This window comes from Juglans microcarpa x Juglans regia, chromosome 2D, assembly GCF_004785595.1.
Source record: "Juglans microcarpa x Juglans regia isolate MS1-56 chromosome 2D, Jm3101_v1.0, whole genome shotgun sequence".
Taxonomy (NCBI): domain Eukaryota; kingdom Viridiplantae; phylum Streptophyta; class Magnoliopsida; order Fagales; family Juglandaceae; genus Juglans; species Juglans microcarpa x Juglans regia.
Genome location: NC_054596.1, coordinates 40,154,992 through 40,177,509, shown reverse-complemented (window position 1 = coordinate 40,177,509; position 22,518 = coordinate 40,154,992). Strand labels below are relative to the sequence as shown.

At 34.8% G+C, this 22,518-nt stretch overlaps 2 protein-coding genes and 1 non-coding gene across 3 annotated transcripts; 2 read left to right on the top strand and 1 right to left on the bottom strand.

Annotated features, from left to right (window-relative positions):
* Window positions 1-1,202: 1,202 nt before the first annotated feature.
* LOC121248935 (phosphatidylinositol 4-phosphate 5-kinase 2-like) lies at window positions 1,203-7,005 on the bottom strand. Its single transcript, XM_041147549.1, has 8 exons — window positions 5,461-7,005; window positions 5,178-5,342; window positions 4,838-5,003; window positions 4,518-4,628; window positions 4,195-4,388; window positions 3,937-4,067; window positions 3,753-3,846; window positions 1,203-2,053 (listed from the first exon to the last, which is right to left on the bottom strand). The coding sequence occupies exons 1-8, from the start codon at window positions 6,522-6,524 to the stop codon at window positions 1,741-1,743; spliced, it is 2,238 nt and encodes a 745-aa protein (XP_041003483.1). The 5' UTR covers window positions 6,525-7,005; the 3' UTR covers window positions 1,203-1,740.
* Window positions 7,006-10,236: 3,231 nt separating this feature from the next.
* On the top strand, window positions 10,237-10,399 carry LOC121251313. Its single transcript, XR_005937980.1, has one exon. It is a non-coding gene; the product is annotated as a U1 spliceosomal RNA (small nuclear RNA).
* An 8,864-nt stretch (window positions 10,400-19,263) lies between these two features.
* On the top strand, window positions 19,264-22,228 carry LOC121248934 (G-type lectin S-receptor-like serine/threonine-protein kinase At5g35370). The gene has a single exon (XM_041147548.1). The coding sequence runs from the start codon at window positions 19,436-19,438 to the stop codon at window positions 22,091-22,093; it is 2,658 nt and encodes an 885-aa protein (XP_041003482.1). The 5' UTR covers window positions 19,264-19,435; the 3' UTR covers window positions 22,094-22,228.
* Window positions 22,229-22,518: the final 290 nt, after the last annotated feature.

Sequence of the window (22,518 nt, the reverse complement as noted above, 5' to 3'; positions counted from 1 at the left end):
GAGGATTACACTTTTACTATTTAACCCCCTCTACAAAGAATCATTCATTGTCTAACATGACCTTTGAATTATGAATAATTCTCCTCATCAGTCACTATTCACTGCACACTCCACACCTTATGAAAAAATAAAGAAAAAATTGTCACGTGTGGAGTGTGGAGGTGAATAATGACTGTTGCATAACAAAACCCTTGAATTATTGAAGTTGTCATTTAGCATCTAAATTCAATTTTGTAATTTTTTTTTGTTTTAATGTAAAAATATTTTATCATGTGACTGCATTTTTTACACCTATACAACCCTAACATGACAAGTAGGTGACACAACGGTGTCCCTTTTTTTTTTGGATTAAAAGTAGACTAATGGAATAATTAGTTATATGGAACTTATCAAGGGACTAAGTTTGAGAGCTTTTTTAATCACAAGGATTAATTTGTAGTTTTTCCATTATTTATTACATATTTCATTTGTAACGGAGAATGATAAGTGTTTTTTTTTTTTGTCCCCTTGGCATATTCATCTTGTTAAATTGGAGGTATAGAAGAAAGAGGCAAAAAGCAAGAAAAGAGAAGGAAAATAAAGGGAGGGAAAAGGGCAAAAACTTGACATCTTTGGTTGATATTGTTGATCAAATCGATTTCTGCCAAATGGTGGTTTTTGGAAAGTATTTTCGTGAAGGAATTGCAAAGAAAGAAACTGCCCAAAGAGCAGGCCACAGGCACACAGGCTCACAGCAAATTTTCAGTGCTTTTTCAATGTGGGGGTACGTTCTGATTGAGATAACTCGTGACCGTCTATATGTATGCAGTACTTTATAGTGATGTGGCAAAGCAAAGCAGAGACATCTTGGGTGAAGAGAACCCCAATCCATCAATCCACCGCCACAAAACTCTAAATTTTATTGCTTTTGTCGTACTGCCTTGCTTCATCTTGGCATTGTTCAAAACGAGTAAAAAGAACAGGCACTCTGTATTACTGTTATCCTGCTTTTTCAAATTTTCAAGGAAGGAAAGGATGAGTGACAAAGAAAGATCATGAACCAAGGAAACAACCGTATCTTCTTTTCTACACTTTTCTCTTCTTTTCATGGCTCATTCGACTAAGAAAGCAACATGCCAACACTTTCTTTGAATGCAAATGAGAGAGAGAGAGAGAGAGAGAGAGAGAGAGATAAGGTTTGAATGCACATGAGAGAGAGAGAGAGAGAGAGAGAGGGTCGTGGCCTTCTTTTTCTTTCTTGATGACCAGGCAAACCATCTTTTTTACGAGTGAAGTTCTTCAGTAATGCCAACATAACATTTTTTGTTCAATTCCACTCCAATATCCATCTGTCCCACTGTACACATTTTTATTATATCCATCCAATCCCGCATTAGTCTGGGAGCATTTCTCTATTTTCTATACCTGCTTCCAGATACTAAATATATCCCAATTACCCCACCCACCCAAAATACAAAAATTTATCACAGAAAAGGAAAAAAAAAAAAAAAAAAACAAAAACTTTTTTGATATTCATCCTTGCATGAACCAACCACTCCTTCCTTGTCTATCTAATCAAGTCCTATAAAAAAAAGGTTAGCCATTAACATCCCCAGCTCTTTTGCTGCCATGGTTGAATTTCCCTTACAGCTTATTTGCAGCATTCATGGCCAGGGAGAGATTCAGGCATCCTGCCGCATGGCGCTGCCACTCAGATTAAACAACCTGAAAGATGGGTTTTTTCAAAACTGCACCTTATATTCACTTCTCATCCACAAAAATTCTGTGTATGAACTCCCGGAATCTTTTAGAGTATAGCTTTGGATCGACGGCTGAGATGGAGGTGGAATCCACTTGCAAGGACTTGTAGGCATGTTCTAGCTTTTTGCTAATATCATAATCTTGAAGAATGTCAATGATGCCAAAGAAGAGAATCACGTCAAAGATCTCCCCACCACCCTGTGAAGAAGGGGTTGAATTGTTACTTCCACTCCCTGAATGCTGATCCACGCCAAACCTTGACACCCGCTCTGCTCTTGCAGGCATGTTTGCCCCTAACCGGATTAGCGGTCCCCTGGAATATTTTGTTGCACAAAGCATAGAATAATAAGTTCATGAACTACAAAAAAGCCCATGAACATGATCCTTCATGAAGATCAAGTCAATCATGGACATAATCATCACTTGACTACTGCTAAAGTCTATAACCAAGAATTCACCTTCATAGCTACTTGTTATAATATTCTTCTGTGGGAAACAAAGCAGATCAGGTTGTGAAAGTTACAGGAACTTCTCAAACAATTAGTCTTATTTTTAGAAATAATATAAGGAACTGGATAAGAGAACATTTTCCTCCTCACGTTGCAACACCAAACAAATGCATCCCAGATTGCTCAGTCAGTAAATGGAAATGGACCAGACAATTCATAAAGAGAACGCTCTGTTTCTATCTAGGAAAGCATGAAGGCCCCACAAACACCTCTTGTCTACGAGCTACTACCAATTTTGCCAAGATCCCTCAAATCACTTTCAATCATTCCAACCAACAAGATTAAAATCATAGAAAGAGATAATCTCATATGCTCACTTCAAAATGGGAGAAGAAAAGGAGCAGGTAAACAAATGCACCGGACCACAAATTTTATTGTTTTGCGTGTTTGATACTCTAACATGGAAGCAGTTTCTGCTTGTTGAACCTGAGGTCCATAAGCACTAAAGTTAAAATGTGGCACATGCATAGCAGTGAAGAAGATGCATCTTATGGGCCATATATATGAATTTTCACATAAATAAATTTGTTGCATACAGGGCTTAATCATCTGATTTATGAACATAACCAGCACTTCTATGCTAGAAGACCAGTATGCTGGTAAAAGTAGCATAACCCTAATTATATCCTCACTTGAGTTTTTCAGCTCCAAATTCTCTCCTACTAACTTTTTTTTTTTGATACGTACTCTCCTACTAACTTGTACAGCATAGAGGTGGCAAAAAATTCTGATAGCCCAAAATAATGTATTTTGTCTTGTAATTAGAATGACAAAGCAGGTAAATTGCAACCCCTAGGGGTTGGCTCAAGTGGTAAAGACCTTGTGTTTGGGGGTATGCTCCATAGTTTTTTTAAATTTCATACCGTACCGGCCGGTACGGCCGAAATTTTTCGTTTTGGCCGTCCGGCCGGTACAGGTACTATATCTGTTCCGTACCAGCCTATATTTCGGCCGGTACCGGCCGATATTTCGGCCTGTGTTTTTTTTTTTTTTTCATTTTTTCAAACTACAAGTTTATTTTTTAACCCCCAATTCAGACTAGATTATTTATAATTTATATATATATTTATATATATAATTTATTCATATATCGACTATTCCGAAATATTATCCCGAAATGCTATCCCGAAACGGTATCGGTATTGAAATATTTCGTTCCAGTGCCTTGACCGGTACGACGTCCGGTACGGTATTCAAAACATTGGTATGCTCCCCCCAAGTCCTAGTCTAAGGTTCAAATTCCCTTGGGTGGAAACAATTTTTAGGGGCCATCAGACTGGGGGATTTTTTCCTTAAATTACCCGAAGTACACTTGTGGGAAACTCCTTGCAGAGGGCCTGTGCACCCCCAGGATTAGTTGGGACATTGTTGCCGGACACCCGGTGCCAATAAAAAACAAAAACAAACCAGGTAAATTGGAGCGATTTGGTTAACAGGCAAATTACAGCAATCCTCAGCACCAACAATAAGAGAATAAGCAGCACAAAGAATAAAAACACATACCGGCCCACCAGAATCCAATCCATATCCCGCAGCTCTAATTTATTTGAATGATATCCTTGCTTGAATGTGTCTTCATGATGCATATCACTTCTGTCTGTAAAAAGCACAAGATACCATTGTTAAATCTTCAGAAATGCCAAACAAAGTTCTCCCGAAATCTGTATTTATTTGTGGTGACAATTACCAGAATGCATATCGAACAGTGAAGTCTTCAGCTCATCACCTGAGTAATCATCACGAAAGTGAATACCAATTAAAAGACTGTAATCCATGATTCTCTCCCCTTCCAAAAATTCACAGTCTCTATCAATTTGCCTGAGTACAAACAATGACATAAGATCAACTTTCAAGCATATAACAATTGAGCACAAATATGCACACAGTTGGGGAAAGGGGGGACAATAACACTGACTTTCAAGCATATCCAACATATCAGAATTACCAGATAAGTTCTTGAAACCAAGAACATTCCAAGCGAAACACGTAGTTCAAATCAAGGTCTTTGAGTGTTGTTGTCTCGTCTATTTCCTCCTCAGGTTTATCAGTTGTGCGGCCATAAGAAGAGCCTTTAAGATCAAACCTCTTGTGGATTCGGTACTCCGAACAGAATAGATTGCCCATAACAATGAAACGCGTCTAGTTTATTTGTTACCAAATTATCAAAATATCAAAATATGCTAGCAATAGACGAGCATCAGACTATTAAAGAAATACAAAATTTAAAATTTAAAAAATAAAAAATAAAAAATACTATTTCAACATTACCTTTTGACCTCCCACTGGTTTAACACAATGAACGCCAAAGAATTTTGTTATCAACGAGTTCTTGTACTGATAAACATGCTGGTAGTAACTTGGAAGCATCCTAATAAGCACCTGAAAATGGTGACAAATTAATGGTGACAATCTATTGACCGTGGATTAAAAGTATTTCAAACTACAAGAACGCAAAAGCTGGAAACTAATATGCGTAACCAACTACTTTTTGACCACTATGTCACTAGAGTGCATGCTTTACTAAGTTGCGTGTTCTGTTTCTTTTCAAATTTAATGAATTAAGAAGTCCGAGGGGCCTGGCAACTAACCTTGACTTCAGATTTCTTGACAGTTTTTATCATAAACCGGTCATCTTGTGTAAGGTAGAATAAACTTCCACTCTTCCCAGGAGAAGACAACTCCCTGAGTGCGTCATTTCCACAAATAGCAAGCATGTAATCCGCCGGATCTATTGCAAACAACTCCCTTAAATGTCTAAATAACAAACAAAGAAAAGGAAAAAAGGTTAACACCATTTGACAGAAAAGTCAACAAATGCGGAAGCTAACAACAATATGGGAACATAAAATTGCCAATCCCAACCAAATCATGCGCGAACACTGGAAAAGTACGGAGACAAGCAGGGTTTTTATATATGAACATCAATACCTGAACACCACTGGGCAATAATCCTTCCATCTGAAGTCAACGGATTGATGAGGGGGCGTACACTTGGACCCTTCTGGTGGAAACCTTGTCCAAAACTTCTCGCTAGGATCGAAATCCCCTGGCTTCAGCTCCCGCTGTATAGATGCATGCTTTCCAACAGTGTATCTGCAAGTAAAAATCAATTAGACAATCATAACTTTTTTCGAATAACCCAAGAAACCACAAAAACAAAACTGGAAGTGTCAATGAAGAAGATTTCTGAAGATGAAAAACAAGAAAGTACCTGATACCCAGTTGGAGATTAAGCATCAAATCGTAGTTCTTATGGCCCTTGGATATCATTTGCCCCGGCTTCTTCATCTCGCCATCGGCCAACAAACACGGACTCTTCGGTATCTGCTCGACACAACCACCTTCGTAGCCACATCCCTTGCCGTCCTTATAGAACATAGACGCCTCTACAGTATCCACAATATCACAAGTAATATCCCCAGCCTCTCCATCCAATTCCCAGATACAAATCCGCGGAAAATTCACATTCCTCCCGAAATCCAAATCCACACTTTCCTCATCCACCGACGACCTCTTCCTAGCAGCACCGACATGAAAGTGAAAATCCTTACCCCAAGTCCCGGCATTGCTGCTCCCATCAGCCCAAGTGAATACCCCTCTACCCTTTGGCACCTCATTCTCCCAATACCCCTGATACTTATGCCCATTGGCCCAAATCAAAACCCCTTTACCGGAAATAACCCCGTTCTTCCACTCACCCGCATACTCATTCCCATTGCTCCAGACATACCTCCCTTCACCATGCTGCAAATTGTATTTCCATGAGCCTTCATATACATCCCCATTAGCGTAGCGCTTCTCGCCGAAGCCGTGCTTGCGATCAGCGACCCATGAGCCTTTGTAGGTGTCCCCAGCGATGCCAATGAAGGTGCCGTAACCCTCCATTCGACCCAACTTGAATTCCCCTTCGTAGGTAGCTCCGGAAGGCCACGAGAATTTACCTTTGCCGCTTGCTTTGCCTTTCTTCCATTCCCCTTCGTACATGCAGCCATCGGACCACAGATATTTGCCGGCCCCGTGCGGCGCATTCCCCAATAACGTTCCCATGTAGAGGTCGCCGTTTAGGAGTACCTTTTCTACGGTGGATGCGGTGGCCGTAGAGGTGGGAGTCACGCGCCTGGACCCGGCTGGGGATCGCATCCGACCCACAACCATACAAGGCTGCGCGACCACCAACTCCATCTTTTTTTCTTCTTCTTCTTCAGAGTTTTTCTTCTTCTTATCGCTGTCTGGGTCAATGGCCTGTCCAGAAAGACCCAGTAGAGTCACTTGCATTTCTTGTTCAGTTTCCTCCTATACTTCGTCCAATTTGTGACCGTAGAAGTCACCGGAAACTAGCAACGAAATGCAGAGACCTTGGCATCATAGCCGGCAGCGAAGTCTTTGGTCAGAGGGAATTTGGTTTTTGATTATCGAATCTGGCAGCAACTGTTGCTTTGGAGAATGGTAGGGAATGAGAATCACAGAAAAGGAAAGCAAATGGATGGGAGTTGTATGTATTTTCACAGCATTGGGTAGACGAAAGGAGAAAAAAGAAAAGAAAAGAAAATATATTACAACGACAACAACAACTGGGAAAAGTAAAAGCGAAGAGAGTGGACTGAGAGAGAATTGGAATTGGAATTGGAATTGGGTTTGAGATGGGGCCGGCTTTTTCTCTTTGCCTAAAATGCGTAGCATAAGGGAAAGGGAACGTTACGTTGGCGACGGCCCCCTCCTACTGCTTTGCCATTTGCAAAGACTCGTTGCGAGCGAACGTCATCGTCATGTACCGCATCCGAAATTCCATCCATCCAACCAGCAGCGTCTGTATGTAGTACGTTTTGCATGGACCATTTCGTCGTTTTTTTTTTTTTTTTTTTTTTTTTTTTTTTCATATCATATTACAAAATTGGCGTGGAATTTGGGTTTTCGAACCGGCTTATAACTTCAAGCATACTTTTAATTTTAATTATTAATGCTATGTTTGTATCTCAAATTAATTATGAATAAGATTAATTACTTTTTTAACTTTTTCTAAAAATTTAAACTCATTTCAACTTATTTTATATATTCATACACATATATAAACTTATTTATGCATGTGACCTTTGGGCATGTCGGAATCATCAAACACATCTCAATAAAACTTACAAAACACTATTATTCACTGATCAATATCTAAATGCAGCCTTCCAAAAAAATTAACGGTTAATATACCATTTTTTTAATTTACAGGTGCTCAAGTAAAATATACAAGAATTTGATTAAAAACTAATAATCTTAAAATCTGTCTGGGAACAAAATTGTAATAAAATAAATTCAACTACTTAACTACTTTTCACAAACCATTCATACACCATTGAGATGTTCTTAGTATCAAATGCAGCATTAAACTTTCTTTAGAATTAAAGTCTTGTTATGTGAACAGTATGAATATAGTATCCACCATATCTACTTCCAGTTAGAAAGATTTTTTTATAAAATTCTTATTGCATTTCTAAAATATTAGTTGTTAGCGTAATGTAATTTATCCTTCTAATTTTAACAATCATTTCCTTCTACGGCATCAAATGATTTGAAAGTTACTTATAAATTTTAATATATCTTCCAATTACTTAGTGCAAAGTCATGAATGATAAGAGTAATAATTACAATAACGATAAGTTGAGATAAAAATTAAAAATTGAATAAAATATTATTAAAATATATTTAAGTGGTCTCACAATAAATGATGTATTTCAGCACTAAATTTGTAAATAACATAATTTTACTTTAAAACAGAGTCTAAGGTCCCGTTTAAATTTAAAGATGAGTTGAAATAGTTTGTAAATAGTAAAATAAAATATTATCATAATATTATTTTTTAATATTATTATTATTTTAAAATTTGAAAAAAATTAAATTATTTATTATATTTTATATAAAAATTTTAAAAAATTATAATTATAAAATAAAATGAGTTGATATAATTTTCCAATCCGAAACCTAAATTTTATTTTCTGATACTCTACCTACCCAATGCTTCTTTCGAAACAATTTTAATTTTAGATACTTGACTTGGATTTGTTTTTGATCGGGATTGATGATAGTCAAGGCCCAGCCCAACAGGAGCAACGAGGTAAGAGCCAGCCAGGCTCGAATGTCACTGGCGGGCAGGACCAAGCTGCGACAATGGCGATAAAACTTCTTTACAGATAAGAAGTTGCTTGCTACAATGCTAAGACGGTCTGACATCTTTTTACGAGACTTGCTAGGTAGAAATAGTTGTACGTATTAAATTGCGTATCAATATTTATATAATTTTTTTATTATAAAAAAAAAATCTTATATTTAATATTAATATGCAGTTTAGTGTGTAAAATTATTTGCAATAAGATTTTTATTTTTTTTAATTATTGTTGAAATCTCCCATTTTTATTGTTGGGGAGTCTGAGCAACTGTGTTCGAATTTCCGTTTAGAGCATCGTTAATGGATTAGTTAAAAGTTAAATCTATTGAGTATTTAGTTATTAGAGAGTAAAATATGCTCACAATAGAATTTAGCTCCAGTTACTTTAATTTTTTTTTCAAATTTAAATTTATTAATTATTTCTCTCTTACTTTCTTTCTATCATATATTTTATCACAATTAATATATTAATTTGAGTTAGTGATATATTAATTTAATAAGAATATGATTATTAATTAATATATAATAGGTAGAATAGTAAAATATGATAACATAAAATAAATTAATAATTAAAAAAATTAAATATTTTTGAAATTATTAGTTATTCATTACTATATAATAAATAAATAGATAATTCAATGTGAAAATTTGATGTGAATAACTAAAACTAAATTTATCTTATATTATTTTATTATTATATAATAAAAAAAATAATTATTCTAATATAGAGATTTATATAAATAAAATAATCAAAAATTAAAATTTTCTTATATTCATAAAAAAAATATCCTTTTTAACTTTGGCTAATTCAATCCTCCGTTACTTTTTTTCGATGTATTGCTTAAATTTCCAGAGGTAGTGCTGCTATAGCAGTGAGTGTAGCTAGCTTCTATTTTTAGGGGCACTGTTGCAGGGATTTTTTGTGGCCATGCATGTAGGACAGATCAAGTTCCTAGCAAGCTGCATTGAGAAAACCTGGTCGGTTGCATGTCGGCAACATCAAATTAGCTAAGAATTCCAACTTTGAGTACTGCATGTCTGATTCACTAGCTTTTGAAAGTCAGGGATACATGTGGACCCTTGAATGGCCTTATTGTGTGATCCTAGTTGAGTCAAGTATCACTGTTGCAGAAAGTTGAAGGACCAATGGTCCTTTGTTACGAAACAGCAGAATATGATCGTGGTATAGGCAGTGCACTCAATGGTCCTTTAATTTCTTGCTTTAGCCAACTTTCTTTTATCTGATTTGTCCAATTGATTAGGGGCCAGACCCCTTTGAGCTTACTGTATTGAATCTTTTCATACACTGATCATACTGTAGTTTGGAGCAAAAACTTCTGGAAATTTGCACAGTATCTTAATTAATTAAAATAAAAATCATCTCATCTCAACTTATCTCATCTCATCTTAATCAAAATAAATTTTGAAAAATTGTGCAATTAGACCGGTTTGGATACAAAAATATCTCAAATTTATCTCATCTAATCATTACAACTTTATCAAATTTTCATACAAAATAAAATAAAAAATTTATTTTTTCTAATTGTAAAACAATATTAATATTAAAAAATAATATTTAAATAATATTTTATTTACCTTTCAACTTTTAACTTTCATCTCAATTTATTATTCAAATCTTACCCAAAGGTAATGCAATTCATAAAAACCCTTTCGAAAATTCTCCTTCAGATATTCTATTTGAAAAACGAGAGAGAGAGAGAGATTGATTTTGGAAACGTGTTGATAGCTGTGTATTTTAAGTCCCACATTGAAAAAGTACCGACGTAGATATGGATAGTTGGGAGCATAAATAAAGAGCATAGAACAACTACCACAATACTTACCTGGGCGGGGTCAATGGGTGATCAAGAAATCCATGGCCTAGGCGGGCGACCTCCATTGCACTTTGGGGAGGGGTGCCAGCCTAAGGTCTCCCCAATGTGGGAGAGCCTACGTCGTTATTTGTGGTAGTGGGGGCCTGCGTTCGCGCGGCCCCTACCTAATTTATCCCCGTTAAAACGTTTCTTATCAACCATGCGAAGTCTTTGCATGCGCCATCTTAATTTTGATGTTTTTTGGCTATGAGAACAGCTGTTTAGAATGGCAGCTGTTAAAGACACAATAGTTCATCAGAAGTGCAAGGTGCAATGGAATCAGAAGTGCAAGGTGCAATGGAAGGGAGTCAAAATCAGCAGAAATAATTTATCAGATTCTATCTTCTTTTTACAGATGATATAATTATTTTTACAAAAATAACAGAAAAAAGTGTAAAAACGATATCAAAGAGTTTCAACAAATACCAACAGTGGTCAAGTCAACATGCATAAATCTTCTATAAAAAAGTGGAAAAAAAACTAGAAGGATAGAAATTGGTACGTTTGGTTATCAAATTCAACTCAACTTATCTCAATTCATTATTACAACTTTTTCAAATTCCAACACAAAATATAATAAACAATTCAACTTTTTCAAATCTCAAAATAATAATAATATTAAAAAATAATATTCTAACAATATTTTATCATCTTAACTCAACTCAGTTCAACATCCAAATGCAGCCTAAAACTACTTTCTCAAGTGGGAAGAACAACATTGATAAAAACAGTAGCGAGTGCTATCCCGACTCACTTTATGGCTTCATTTAAACTTCCTAAATCAGTATGCAAAGCTCTTGATACAAGCTTTAAAAACTTTTGGTGGGGATTCCATAAAGATAGACATCACAATCTAACTCTCAAATCCTAGAAGTCTATATGCCAGCCAAAATCCCTTGGAGGACTTGGAATTAGACAAATGGCTAACATGAACCAAGCGATGCTAGTAACAATAGGATGGGAAATGAGCAAAGTACAAGATAAACTTTGGCGTGCACTTTTATCTGCAAAATATCTGAATAGCACGGATTTCTGGCAAGCAAATCTAAAACAGACGGACTCAAGCATATGAAAAGGGATATTACAAACAAGAGACATGCTCAAAAAAGGAAGATGCTACCAGATTAGTAATGGAGGCTCAATCAATATATGGACTCATCCATGGGTTCCAAGTATGATCAGCTTAAAGCTTAAGCTAGTACAATGAATGGAGGAGGCTCATCCAAACTTAAAAGTTTCAGATCTCATAACTGATGTCCCTAGATCATGGAATGTCCAAAAAATGCAAGAACTGTTTGATGAAGAAAGTATCACAGAAATACGGAAATATTGCTGCTTTCCTTTTCTCAGAGCCATGACAAAATAATCTGGATCCCAAGTAACTCAAGTGAATTTTCAGTTAAATCAACTTCTCAATTGATAATCAACAACCAGGAGACAGTTCAACAACCTGCAACACTGAATATATACAAAAGCATATGGAAACTAAAAATCCATGACAGGCATAAGCTACTGCTTTGAAAAATTCAGTGGAATATATTGCTTATCAGCTCAAGAATCAAAGAAGTTATCCAAGAAGCTCCAATGCAAGAATATTTTCTTTGCAATCAAGAAGAAGAAACACCACTCCATCTATTTTCAAAATGCCTAATTGTCAGGATTCTATGGTATCAAAGCTCATGGCCACTAAAGCTGGAAACCTTGCCAATTCACTCTGTAACGGACTGGATAAAAATGATTATTTCTTCGACAAAAGAATTGGGATTGCAAGAGGAAGAAGCTCATCACTTTCAACTAATTGCTGTGATAATTTTGGATTTCATTTGGAAGCAAAGAAATGACATACTCCACAATCACACTTCTTTCTCTCTTGAACTAGCAAAAATCCAATTAAACAAAATATACCAGGAATATAAAGAAGCATGGAAAACAAAAAAACAAAGCCAAGCATGCAGCTGTAAGACTCCTCCTAACAATTTTCAGAGCTTGATGCAGCAGTTAGAGATTTTTTCTCAGTGGCCTCAGCAGTATGCAGGGACCATAGTGAAAAAAATTTTGGAAATCCAGACAGAAAAGGTTCTCACTTCCAATCCTCTAGTAGCTTAAGCAAAGGCAACTCTATTAGCCACGATAATGGCCTCCCAAAGACAACAAGAAATGACAATCCTGGAAGGAGACTCGCAGTTGGTAATAGAAGCCATAAACAATAGAGAAACCTCTACTCAATGGCATATTGAACCCATCATTGAAGATATCAAGCATATCTCTGCTTCTCGAAGGCTTTGAAATTTTGCTAAAATTCATCGATCTGCAAATCGATGTGCGCACTTTGTGGCGTAATGGGCAACAACCAACCTTGTTTTTGATTGTATACTCAATAACCTTTTATCTAGATGCCTGTTATTTCTTAATAGCGGGAAAGATTCTCTCCAAATTTTGTAGTACTTTATCTATTTATAATATATGCAAGCTTGCTTAGAAAAAAAAAAAAAAAAATTAAGACTCATGTCGTTTTGGACACTAGTTTTCACACAACTTTATGTTCACACAGCTTTTCAAGTTAGTCTTGTTAGTTACAAGAGTTTGTGCAAGACTTTTCAATTTATGTTGTGGAAAGCTTTAAGAGTTCTGTATAAGGGCTAATGCTTTCACACACTTTTGTTTTTGATAAATCTGACGAAAGAAAACATTGACTTGGAGTAATTCTATATACCATATCACCATTCTATTTTCATCTTATTATATAAGATGTGATATATTTATCATTATTAGATAATAAAAAATATCCAATACTGATATATGTGTCACATTTTATATAATGAGATGAAAGTGAAATGATTGTCCCTTGAGCAGTTCTTAATTGTCATGCAGCAAAGCTGGCTATATATGCTGTTGCCATGCAGCAAAATCCAAAGAATGTTATTGTTTTGAATAATGATGCATTCTTCATGTATACACTACAACTAATATTATTTGGCTTTTTATACGAATATTACTCAATTTCTTCATTGTACGTAGCTAGCTAATGTCATCCTTCAGTTCCTCGCGCGGTGCCAAAAATTTTGACGTAGTCAACGAAAGGTTGTTGCAGTACCACCATTAATTATAATCCATGTGACCTGTTGCATTCATGACAGGCAAGACGAACGTTCTTCTTATTTAATTTCTGGCATTTCTAACAACTCAAGAATCTAAATGAGAGAGAGAGAGAGAGATAGAGAGAGAGAGAGATGATCTGCTTTGAGAAACTAAGCAGCAAAAGAAGATATGCAAGATGTACATGACGCAGAAGAAATCAAAATGTGAGAGTTTTCAGCAGGAAAAGAAGGAAAGTTCCCAAACAGGTGTTTATAAGGTCGGAATATTTATGTTCGTGTTGTTTCTTTAAATCTTGCATATGTATATATATATATATATATATATATACTTATTTTTCTTGAAAATATGTTACTAATGTAGGAAATGGCCGGGATGATCACTCGAGTCCAAAAAGGTGCATGTAAGTTGCAGCATGTACAGGAAGATAAATATATTGTGTTGCTATGGGAAGACAGACAACAACAACCTTCAGAAAACGAAATATATTGAACCCTACTCATGTGAAATTGTTGAGACTCTTGTCTCTCTTTTTCCAGAATCCCCTTTACCCAAGAAGCCAAATTATTTGGATCCGCCAAAAAGTTGTTGGGATTACCTAAAACTTCGTTTGTTTTTAAAAATAAGATAAAATGTGGTGAGATTTATTGAAATTAAAGTTAAAAGTTTAATAAAATATTATTAAAATATATTTTTTAAATATTATTTTTATTTTAAAATTTGAAAAAGTTGAATTCTTTATTTTATTTTGTGTGAAAATTTAAAAAATTATAATAATTAGATGTGACGAGATGAGTTGGGAGGAGTTGTAAAAATAAACGAGACATGAGACTCGAGATAAATATAGTAATTCTAAATACAACCGTGAAATGCGTAAACGTCGCGTAATCGTTTTGAAAAAGAGTGAGATCCACTATTAAAAAATTAATTTTTTTCATGTGAATCCTATGTTTTATTCGCTTCTTTCTAAACAATTATGTGGTGATTATATAATTCACGATTACAAATATCTTTTCTCATATATAATATATATATATAACGGATTATTTGTAATTATAAATTGCACTGCATAAATATTATGCGCGTAAATGAGGGGATAGTTCATGTGGTAAAAGTATAATATAACGTCATTTTATTTCGATTAATCATCAAATTTTCGGATCACGATTTAATTTGTATTTGATAACCTTATTTAAAATCTTCACAAACAAATACTGGTCTTTTGCTAGCTGATATATATCTTCATAATATATATATATATATATGTATACTTAATTGATTATATATATATTTATAATAATTAGGGGTGTAATAGGTCCGGTCCGGTCCGGTTTTGGACAAAATTTAAGATCGAATCGGTATGTACCGGTTTTTCATTTTTCAAAACCGATTACTTCCCGGTTACCCTCCTAAACCGGTACATCCGATTTTACCGGTTTCCGGTCCGGTCCGGTCTGATTTTCTGATTTTTTTAAAATGTAAAAAACATATAATAAAATATTGTTAATAATTTAATATATATATTATGTTTAAAGCATATGATCAATTAAATTTTCATCTTTAAGATTAAACTTTTATTTTATAAATTATAATAACATTATCTAATATATAATTATATTAATAACATATGATTAAATAAATTACAAATGTTCATATTTAAGATTAACATTTTATTCTATAATTTATAAATTATAATATGAAATAATTTCATATATGATATATAATTATATATTATATATAAAACTTATATATATAAATATTTTATATAATATATAAAATTAATTTATATATATATATTTTTTCCAACCGGTCCGGTTCGGTCCGGTCTGGTTTTGGAAACTACGGAACTGAAACCGGACCAGTTCCGGCCAGTTTTCATAATATAGGAACCGATTCTAGACTGGACCGATTCAAAATCGGACCGACCGGTTTACCGGTTCGGTCCGGTCTGGTTTTCTGATTTTCCGATTTAAATTTACACCCCTAATAATAATGATTCGGGTCACATGTTTAGCGTTTGGAAGATGATTTTCTTAATATCTAGAAATATTAAAAATATTTTCATTAAAAAAATTTAGAAAATTAAAAAATAATAAACACGAAATTATTCGAACTTATACTAGTGGAAGCCAAAGGTTATACGAATTGCATAATAATTTAATAATTGATCATAATTTTGGAACGGACTTATTTAATAAACTAATCAATTTGTATTCGAATCTGACCAAGTAATTTGTCAAGTAGTATTTATTTACAAACCTAAGAATATGGTCCTAATAATTTATAATTAGATGGTCCATAGGCTTGTTGATTGACAGCTCGATATAAATACTGGCCTACTTCTTAAATTCTATCCACCACGTACGAAGCGCGACATTTAATTTGACCTGTTCCCTAAGTTGACCAAACAAATCAACGCTTTTCCTTTTTTTATTTTATTTTGAGAAATTAATAATAAATGCTCCTAAAATAAAAGAGTAAACCCTTTTTTCTCTTTGCTCTTTTCCGAGGGTATAGCTAATGGACTTTCAAGTCCGAATGACCCAATCATTCTGATATTATAATATATTTATAAATAGTAATAAAATAATTTGAATTATAGTATTATTTTATTAGATTTTTTAAAATAAGATAAAAAAATTGAATAAAAATATTATAAAATTAAAAAATCGTTTGAATATAAAATCTTAATATAATTTTTGTTTTGAAATTTAAAAAAATAATATTATTTTTTATATTCTGTTTAAGAGTTTGAGAATGTTGTAATGATTAGAATAAAAAGTTAAAAATTTGAAATTGAAAATATTTTATATTTAAATAATGTTTGAGAATGAAATTTTTAAAAATATTTAAAAACAGTTGTAAAATTCATAATTTTTGTGTGGGTACACTTATATAATGTTTGTGTGGATCATATACTGCAAAACTGTGAAACATTGACAAATTCATAATCCAAATATTTATTATTAGAAGAAGAGAAAAACAGCAAACAATATACTAGCATTATTGTTGAGACCTATTTGCCTAGTGGGTCCTACATGCTGCATACGGTAAGAACTTGATACTTTTAGGAAGGGGTAACAATATGTGATACGATTTGTTAATCTAACACGAACATAATATGATAATAATAGGTTTGAGTTTAGTCTTAACAAGTTTGGGTCAAAATGAGTTGACTCATTAAGACACGATTGCTTAACGGGTCAACTCGTTTTGACCCGATATGAAAGTTAAAATTATAATTATACTCTTATACCTAAAATTAAAATTGTTAGAATTTTAAGATATTATGATTTTAATATTTATATAAAATTATGCTAAATTTAATCAGGTCAAACGGGTTAATTTTGAGTCTATTCAACTTATTTACATAAACAGGTTAAAACGGGTCGGGTTGTGTCGTGTTAACCCATTTTGTAGTATTTACTAAAGGTCAAAATAAGTCATATCGTGTCAACTTATTATGTTAATGAGTCGTATTAGTGCTTAAGATTTTGTCTAAATAAACTTAACGGGTTATGTTCAAGTTGATTCATATAGTATAATATACATGCCTTGACACGATACGAACACGACCCATTAACACTATTTAGCTCCCCTGCTTTTAGGGTTCGTTTGGAGAGTGAGATGAGATGAGAATTTTATGAATAGTAGTAAAATAATTTATGAATATTAATGAGATAATTTGAGTTGAATATTTTTTGAGTTTTGGAAAAAAAAAAGATAAAAAGTTGAATAAAAAATATTATAAAATTAAAATATTATTAGAATATAGTTTTATAATATTATTTTTGTTTAGAAATTTGAAAAAGTTAAATTATTTTTTATTTTTTGTTTGAACATTTGAGAAAATTGTAATTATTAGTTTGAAAAAGTTAGAATGATTGTTTGAAAATATTTGTATTTGGAATAGTAAAATTCTATACACCATACTACCATCATACTTTCATCCTATTAAGTATGATGTGACACATTTATCATCATTAAATGATCATTTATTGCATTGTTCTTTATCATTTAATAGCGATGAATGTGTCACATACCACTTAGTATGATCAAAATAAGATGAGAGTATGATGTATAACATTACTCGTTTCAATAATGTTCGGAAATGAGATCTATTTCCAAGCCCATGAGAGACATTAATTATACCTTCATCCATGTAGATGCATAATATAATATTTCCATCATCCATATATATATATATATAACTTTGGTTCCAAATCATAAATCAGTCTCCATTGACAGAGAGATAGTATGTATATGATGCATGCATGGATGACAGTTACAAAAGTGGCCAGGATGGCGTCATGCCCAAGTTTTATATATCTTCCCCTTCAAATTCATCTCCATCTCACCCACTCACAGAACCAGTGTACTGTTATCGGGTCATCTGAAAATTACTATTGATGACCCTCTTGTGATGCCATAGGTTATTACAAACTCATCCGAACGACAAGCTTCAAATGCTCCGTACCGTTCAAATAGCCCGCTAGCATTATTTTAACGATTATACAAGTCTTGACGACATTGTCGCAAGTTATTGCTTGAGATGAGTCTAAATATTATCTAATGACTTCAAGTTAAAATCCAATATTTTGTAATATTTTTTAAAATTCAGATTTTTGTTACGAGATTCATATTTAAAACTAAAAGTGATACTTCATTGCTTCAAGGTTCTTTTTCTTCTAAATCTTCCATATATTGATAGATATTTACTTATTTGAAAGATAAATTATCTAGTTTTTAACTTTGTCATCACAATCTTAGCTTTTAACTTAACAATAATTATATTTACCATAATTTAATTTAGAAGATAAATTTAAAATTGAAATTTTACAAATCAAATTATCTCATATAGATAGTGTGTGGTATAAAAATATTCAAAAAATATTACTCTTAACTTAATAATTTCAGTCCACAAGATTCTCTCTATATATCTTTTGAGAAAAATTCTACTTATCATCCTTATAACACACACCATACATAATTTTTTTATTTTTTTTTATTTTTTCTTTTACCAAATGAGTGGTGTATAGATGATGAGTAGAAGAATTCAATTAGTTTAGGAAGAATAACACTGAAAAAAATTTTAAATTTTAAAATATAAAATAAATAAATAAAAATAAGTATGGTATATGGTAGGGATGATGAGTAGCAAAACTCATATATATATATATTTGACATTCATAGAGTGGATAAATATTGTGTATTCTTTTATAAAAAATAAATAAATATGAGATTCGCATGAAAAAATTAATTTTTAATAATAAACTTTATTTAAAAAAAAAAAAGTGTGCGGCACTTACGTAATACATAATTATATATGGAATTATTCGAAAAAAAATTGATTTTTCTATTAGTTTTATTGATTTATTTTTAAAAATACTAAATTTACTCATAAAAAATTTATATATTCACATGACTTTTCATAATTTGTTTTTAATTTTAATTTTATAAAAGTGATGTAGAAACGAGAAAGTCACGTGAATATGAATATTTTTTGTGAGTATATTTAGTATTGCCTTTTATTCTTTAAATAAATATATACAGTAAAATTTTAATAGAAGGTCAGTTAAATTCTGACAGAGATTATAAACTCCTGAAATTGGAAAGAGACCGTAATGGCATAAACCGTCTTATCTCTCCTTCAAGGGTCAGGACTTCGAAAAGGTGTTGCTCATTTGATAATCTTTTGGTCAGTTTGGGCTGCAAAGCTTTGTCGGCTGGCAGAGACTTTTTCCTGATTGGTTACTATCTTATTACTCACTTTCTTAATTATTAAATGAAATAAATAATTAAATAAAATAAATAAGAGATGATTAGTAATAGATGAGTAGAATAGTAACCTATCATTCGTCTTCTCCTTCTCCTTCATCGATGACATGAAGCTGAAACCGGGGGTGAAACATGACCATCCATATGGAGGAGGCGGCTGCTGCTTCTGCAGACAACACCCAAATCGTTTTCTTCGATTTTCTTTATATCCGTTTGCATCGTCTTCGATCTTATTGGAGCTAATTACCCTACCCTGATCAATATCCCCTACTCCATCTTTTCTCTGCATGGGCTTCTCGTTGATCTCATTGTCCTCGACAGTCGTCTTGATCTTCATTTTTTCGGGCGCTCTCCTCCCCTTTTTTGTTTTCTCAGGTCCCCTCTCCACCCACTCCATCCGTCCCCCCTTCATCGCCTCATACTTCCTCTTCATCGACCAGTCTGGCACTTTCTTGGTCTCTCCGAATGGCACTTTCAAAGCCTCTATTTCCGGTACCAAAGTACAGACCTCACCGTCACGGTATTATTTCTCCATCACCCACGTCGCCTCCGATGCCATCTTCTGGTCCGCCAACCGCAACGCGTCCATGTCGGACTCCGACAAGTTGTCTCTGTCTGTCGACGGCCTTAGAGTGGCAGACGAGGCTGGTAAACTACTATGGTCGACCCCGCCTTTGAATTCTGAGATTGCTGCTATGCAACTTTTGGAAACGGGGAACCTCTTACTGGTTGATGCGCGAAATATTACGCTATGGGAGAGTTTCGAGAATCCGACGGACAGTATTGTCGTCGGACAGCGCTTGCGTGTTGGAAAATCTTTGGAAAGCGCTCTGTCCGAGCAGGACCAATCGGTGGGTGATTATCGGCTTCTGGTGACCGACGGGGATTTGTTGCTGCAATGGAAAAGGATGACTTATTTCAAGCTTTCGATGCACGAAAAGGCTTTCAAGAACTCGTACGGGGAGGTTTCGTTCCTGGCTATAAATGATACCGGTCTGTATTTGTTAGAAAGTGATGGATCCACGGCTGTGATTCAGGTACCTTTGAGCGGTCCATCGGGTTTCAGGATTGGAAAGTTGGGATCTGAAGGCAGATTTGTCATCAGCAGCTTCATCGGCGACGATTGGGTGACAGAATTAGCCGGTCCGGTCGATGATTGCCATATTCCTTTCTTTTGCGGGAAAATTGGATTGTGCACGAGAAAGCCTCTGAGTGGAACTTGCTCTTGTCCGCCGGGATTCCGTGTTCAAGCGAATGGTGAATACATTCCAACCGATACTTCTCTTTCTCTGCCTTCAGATTGTAAGAGTAATGCAAACAGAAATGGCAGTCAATTCAACTCCTCAGTTTCGTATCTTCAACTGGCCTACGGTATGGACTACTTTGCTAATGATTTCAATGGCCCTATGGAACATCGTGTGAATCTGTCGGCTTGCCAAGATATATGCTCTCATAACTGTTCTTGTCTCGCTATTTTCCATGAAAATGCTTCTGAATCATGTTATCTTCTTGAAAAGAATTTAGGATCTATCATTTTGAACCCAAGGCCTAAGAATGATAACCGGGGCTATATTAAAGTTTTGGTACACTCTTCTCCTGAAAACCCAACTGGGAACAACAACAACAACCAGAAACATAACTTCCCCATAGCTGCTTTGGTACTGCTACCTCCGTCCGTATTCTTCTTGTTAGTCACCATTGTCGCTGTCGCCATCCTCTGGTTGAGGAAAAATAGGCTTTCCAAAACAAAAAATAATGCAGAATCCGGCCGGTGTAATTCATCATCGTCTGCAGAGCTAGAGATGATCGATTTTCCGGGCTTGCCTAGAAGGTTTGATTATGAAGAGCTAGCAGATGCTACTGAGAACTTCAAAACCCAGATTGGTAGTGGTGGCTTTGGTGCTGTATACAAAGGTACCCTTTCAGACAAAAGCGTTGTGGCGGTGAAGAAGATTACCAGTCTGGGTGTCCAAGGGAAGAAGGATTTCTGTACTGAGATTGCAATAATTGGGAACATCCACCATGTCAATCTGGTTAGATTGAAAGGCTTTTGTGTACATGGGAGGCAGCGGTTTCTTGTCCTGGAGTACATGAACAGAGGTTCCTTGGACCGTCCACTCTTCGGCAATGGTCCTGTTCTAGAATGGCAAGAGAGGGTGGAAATAGCACTTGGAACAGCACGAGGGCTTGCTTACTTGCATAGCGGATGTCAGGACAGGATCATCCATTGTGATGTCAAGCCAGAGAACATTCTCCTGCACGACAATTTACACGTGAAAATCTCAGATTTTGGGCTTTCTAAGCTGCTCAGTCCTGAACAATCCGGTCTATTCACGACCATGAGAGGAACACGAGGTTATCTTGCACCTGAGTGGCTAACGAACTCCTCTATTTCCGACAAGAGTGATGTTTACAGTTATGGAATGGTATTGCTAGAGATTGTGAGGGGAAGAAAGAATAGCTCCTTCCAAACTTTGAGCCATAGCAGAGAGAATAGCAGCAGTGGCGGAAATGGCCTATCCTCGTCCTCTTCTGGGTCGGGATCCAGACCAATATATTTCCCTCTACTTGCTCTGGAAATGCATGAGAAGAGAAGGTATGCAGAGCTCGCAGACCAGAGGTTGGAGGGAAGAGTGACAAGCGAAGAGGTTGAGAAGCTGGTTCGGATTGCCCTGTGTTGTCTGCATGAGGAGCCAGCACTGAGACCGGCCATGGCTAACGTTGTTTCCATGTTGGAAGGTGGATTACCTTTAGGTGAGCCAAGGGTCGAGTCGCTGAACTTCTTGCGGTTCTATGGCCGGAGATTCACTGAGATATCAAGATTGGAAGGGTCGAACGAGAAGAATCAGAATGAATTTGGGCTTATAAATCCTACTTCTAATACCAGCGGCTTGTACAACTCGTTGACTTACATCTCTTCACAGCAAGTTTCAGGTCCTAGGTAGTAGCTTCGCTTTATCCTTTAGAAAATATTTTCATAGTCTTTTTAGCCATCATCCTTTTATCATCTCCCAGGGTGTTACAGAATGATCGACAGATGATCATAAGCTAAAACAAAAACAACAGATAATTATTTAATGTCGTATCAGAAGATGATTAAACACGATATGAGTAGAAAGACGATCTATTCCTTATTACCCAAAATTGCCTTATTACAGAATGATCTGTTTGTAATGCATTTAGACTTAGTAATGCTGCTTTCAGGTTTCCTCTCACAAATGTAAATATGCAGTTTTGGTTATCCATTCCTAAGGTTCACTATAGGGCTTAGATATGCTAGCTTTTGCCAGAGGAATCAACACCTGTGACTGTTCATATAATTCAATGATTTTATTTGATTCTGATATGAAAATCTTGTGTATTGTGCTCA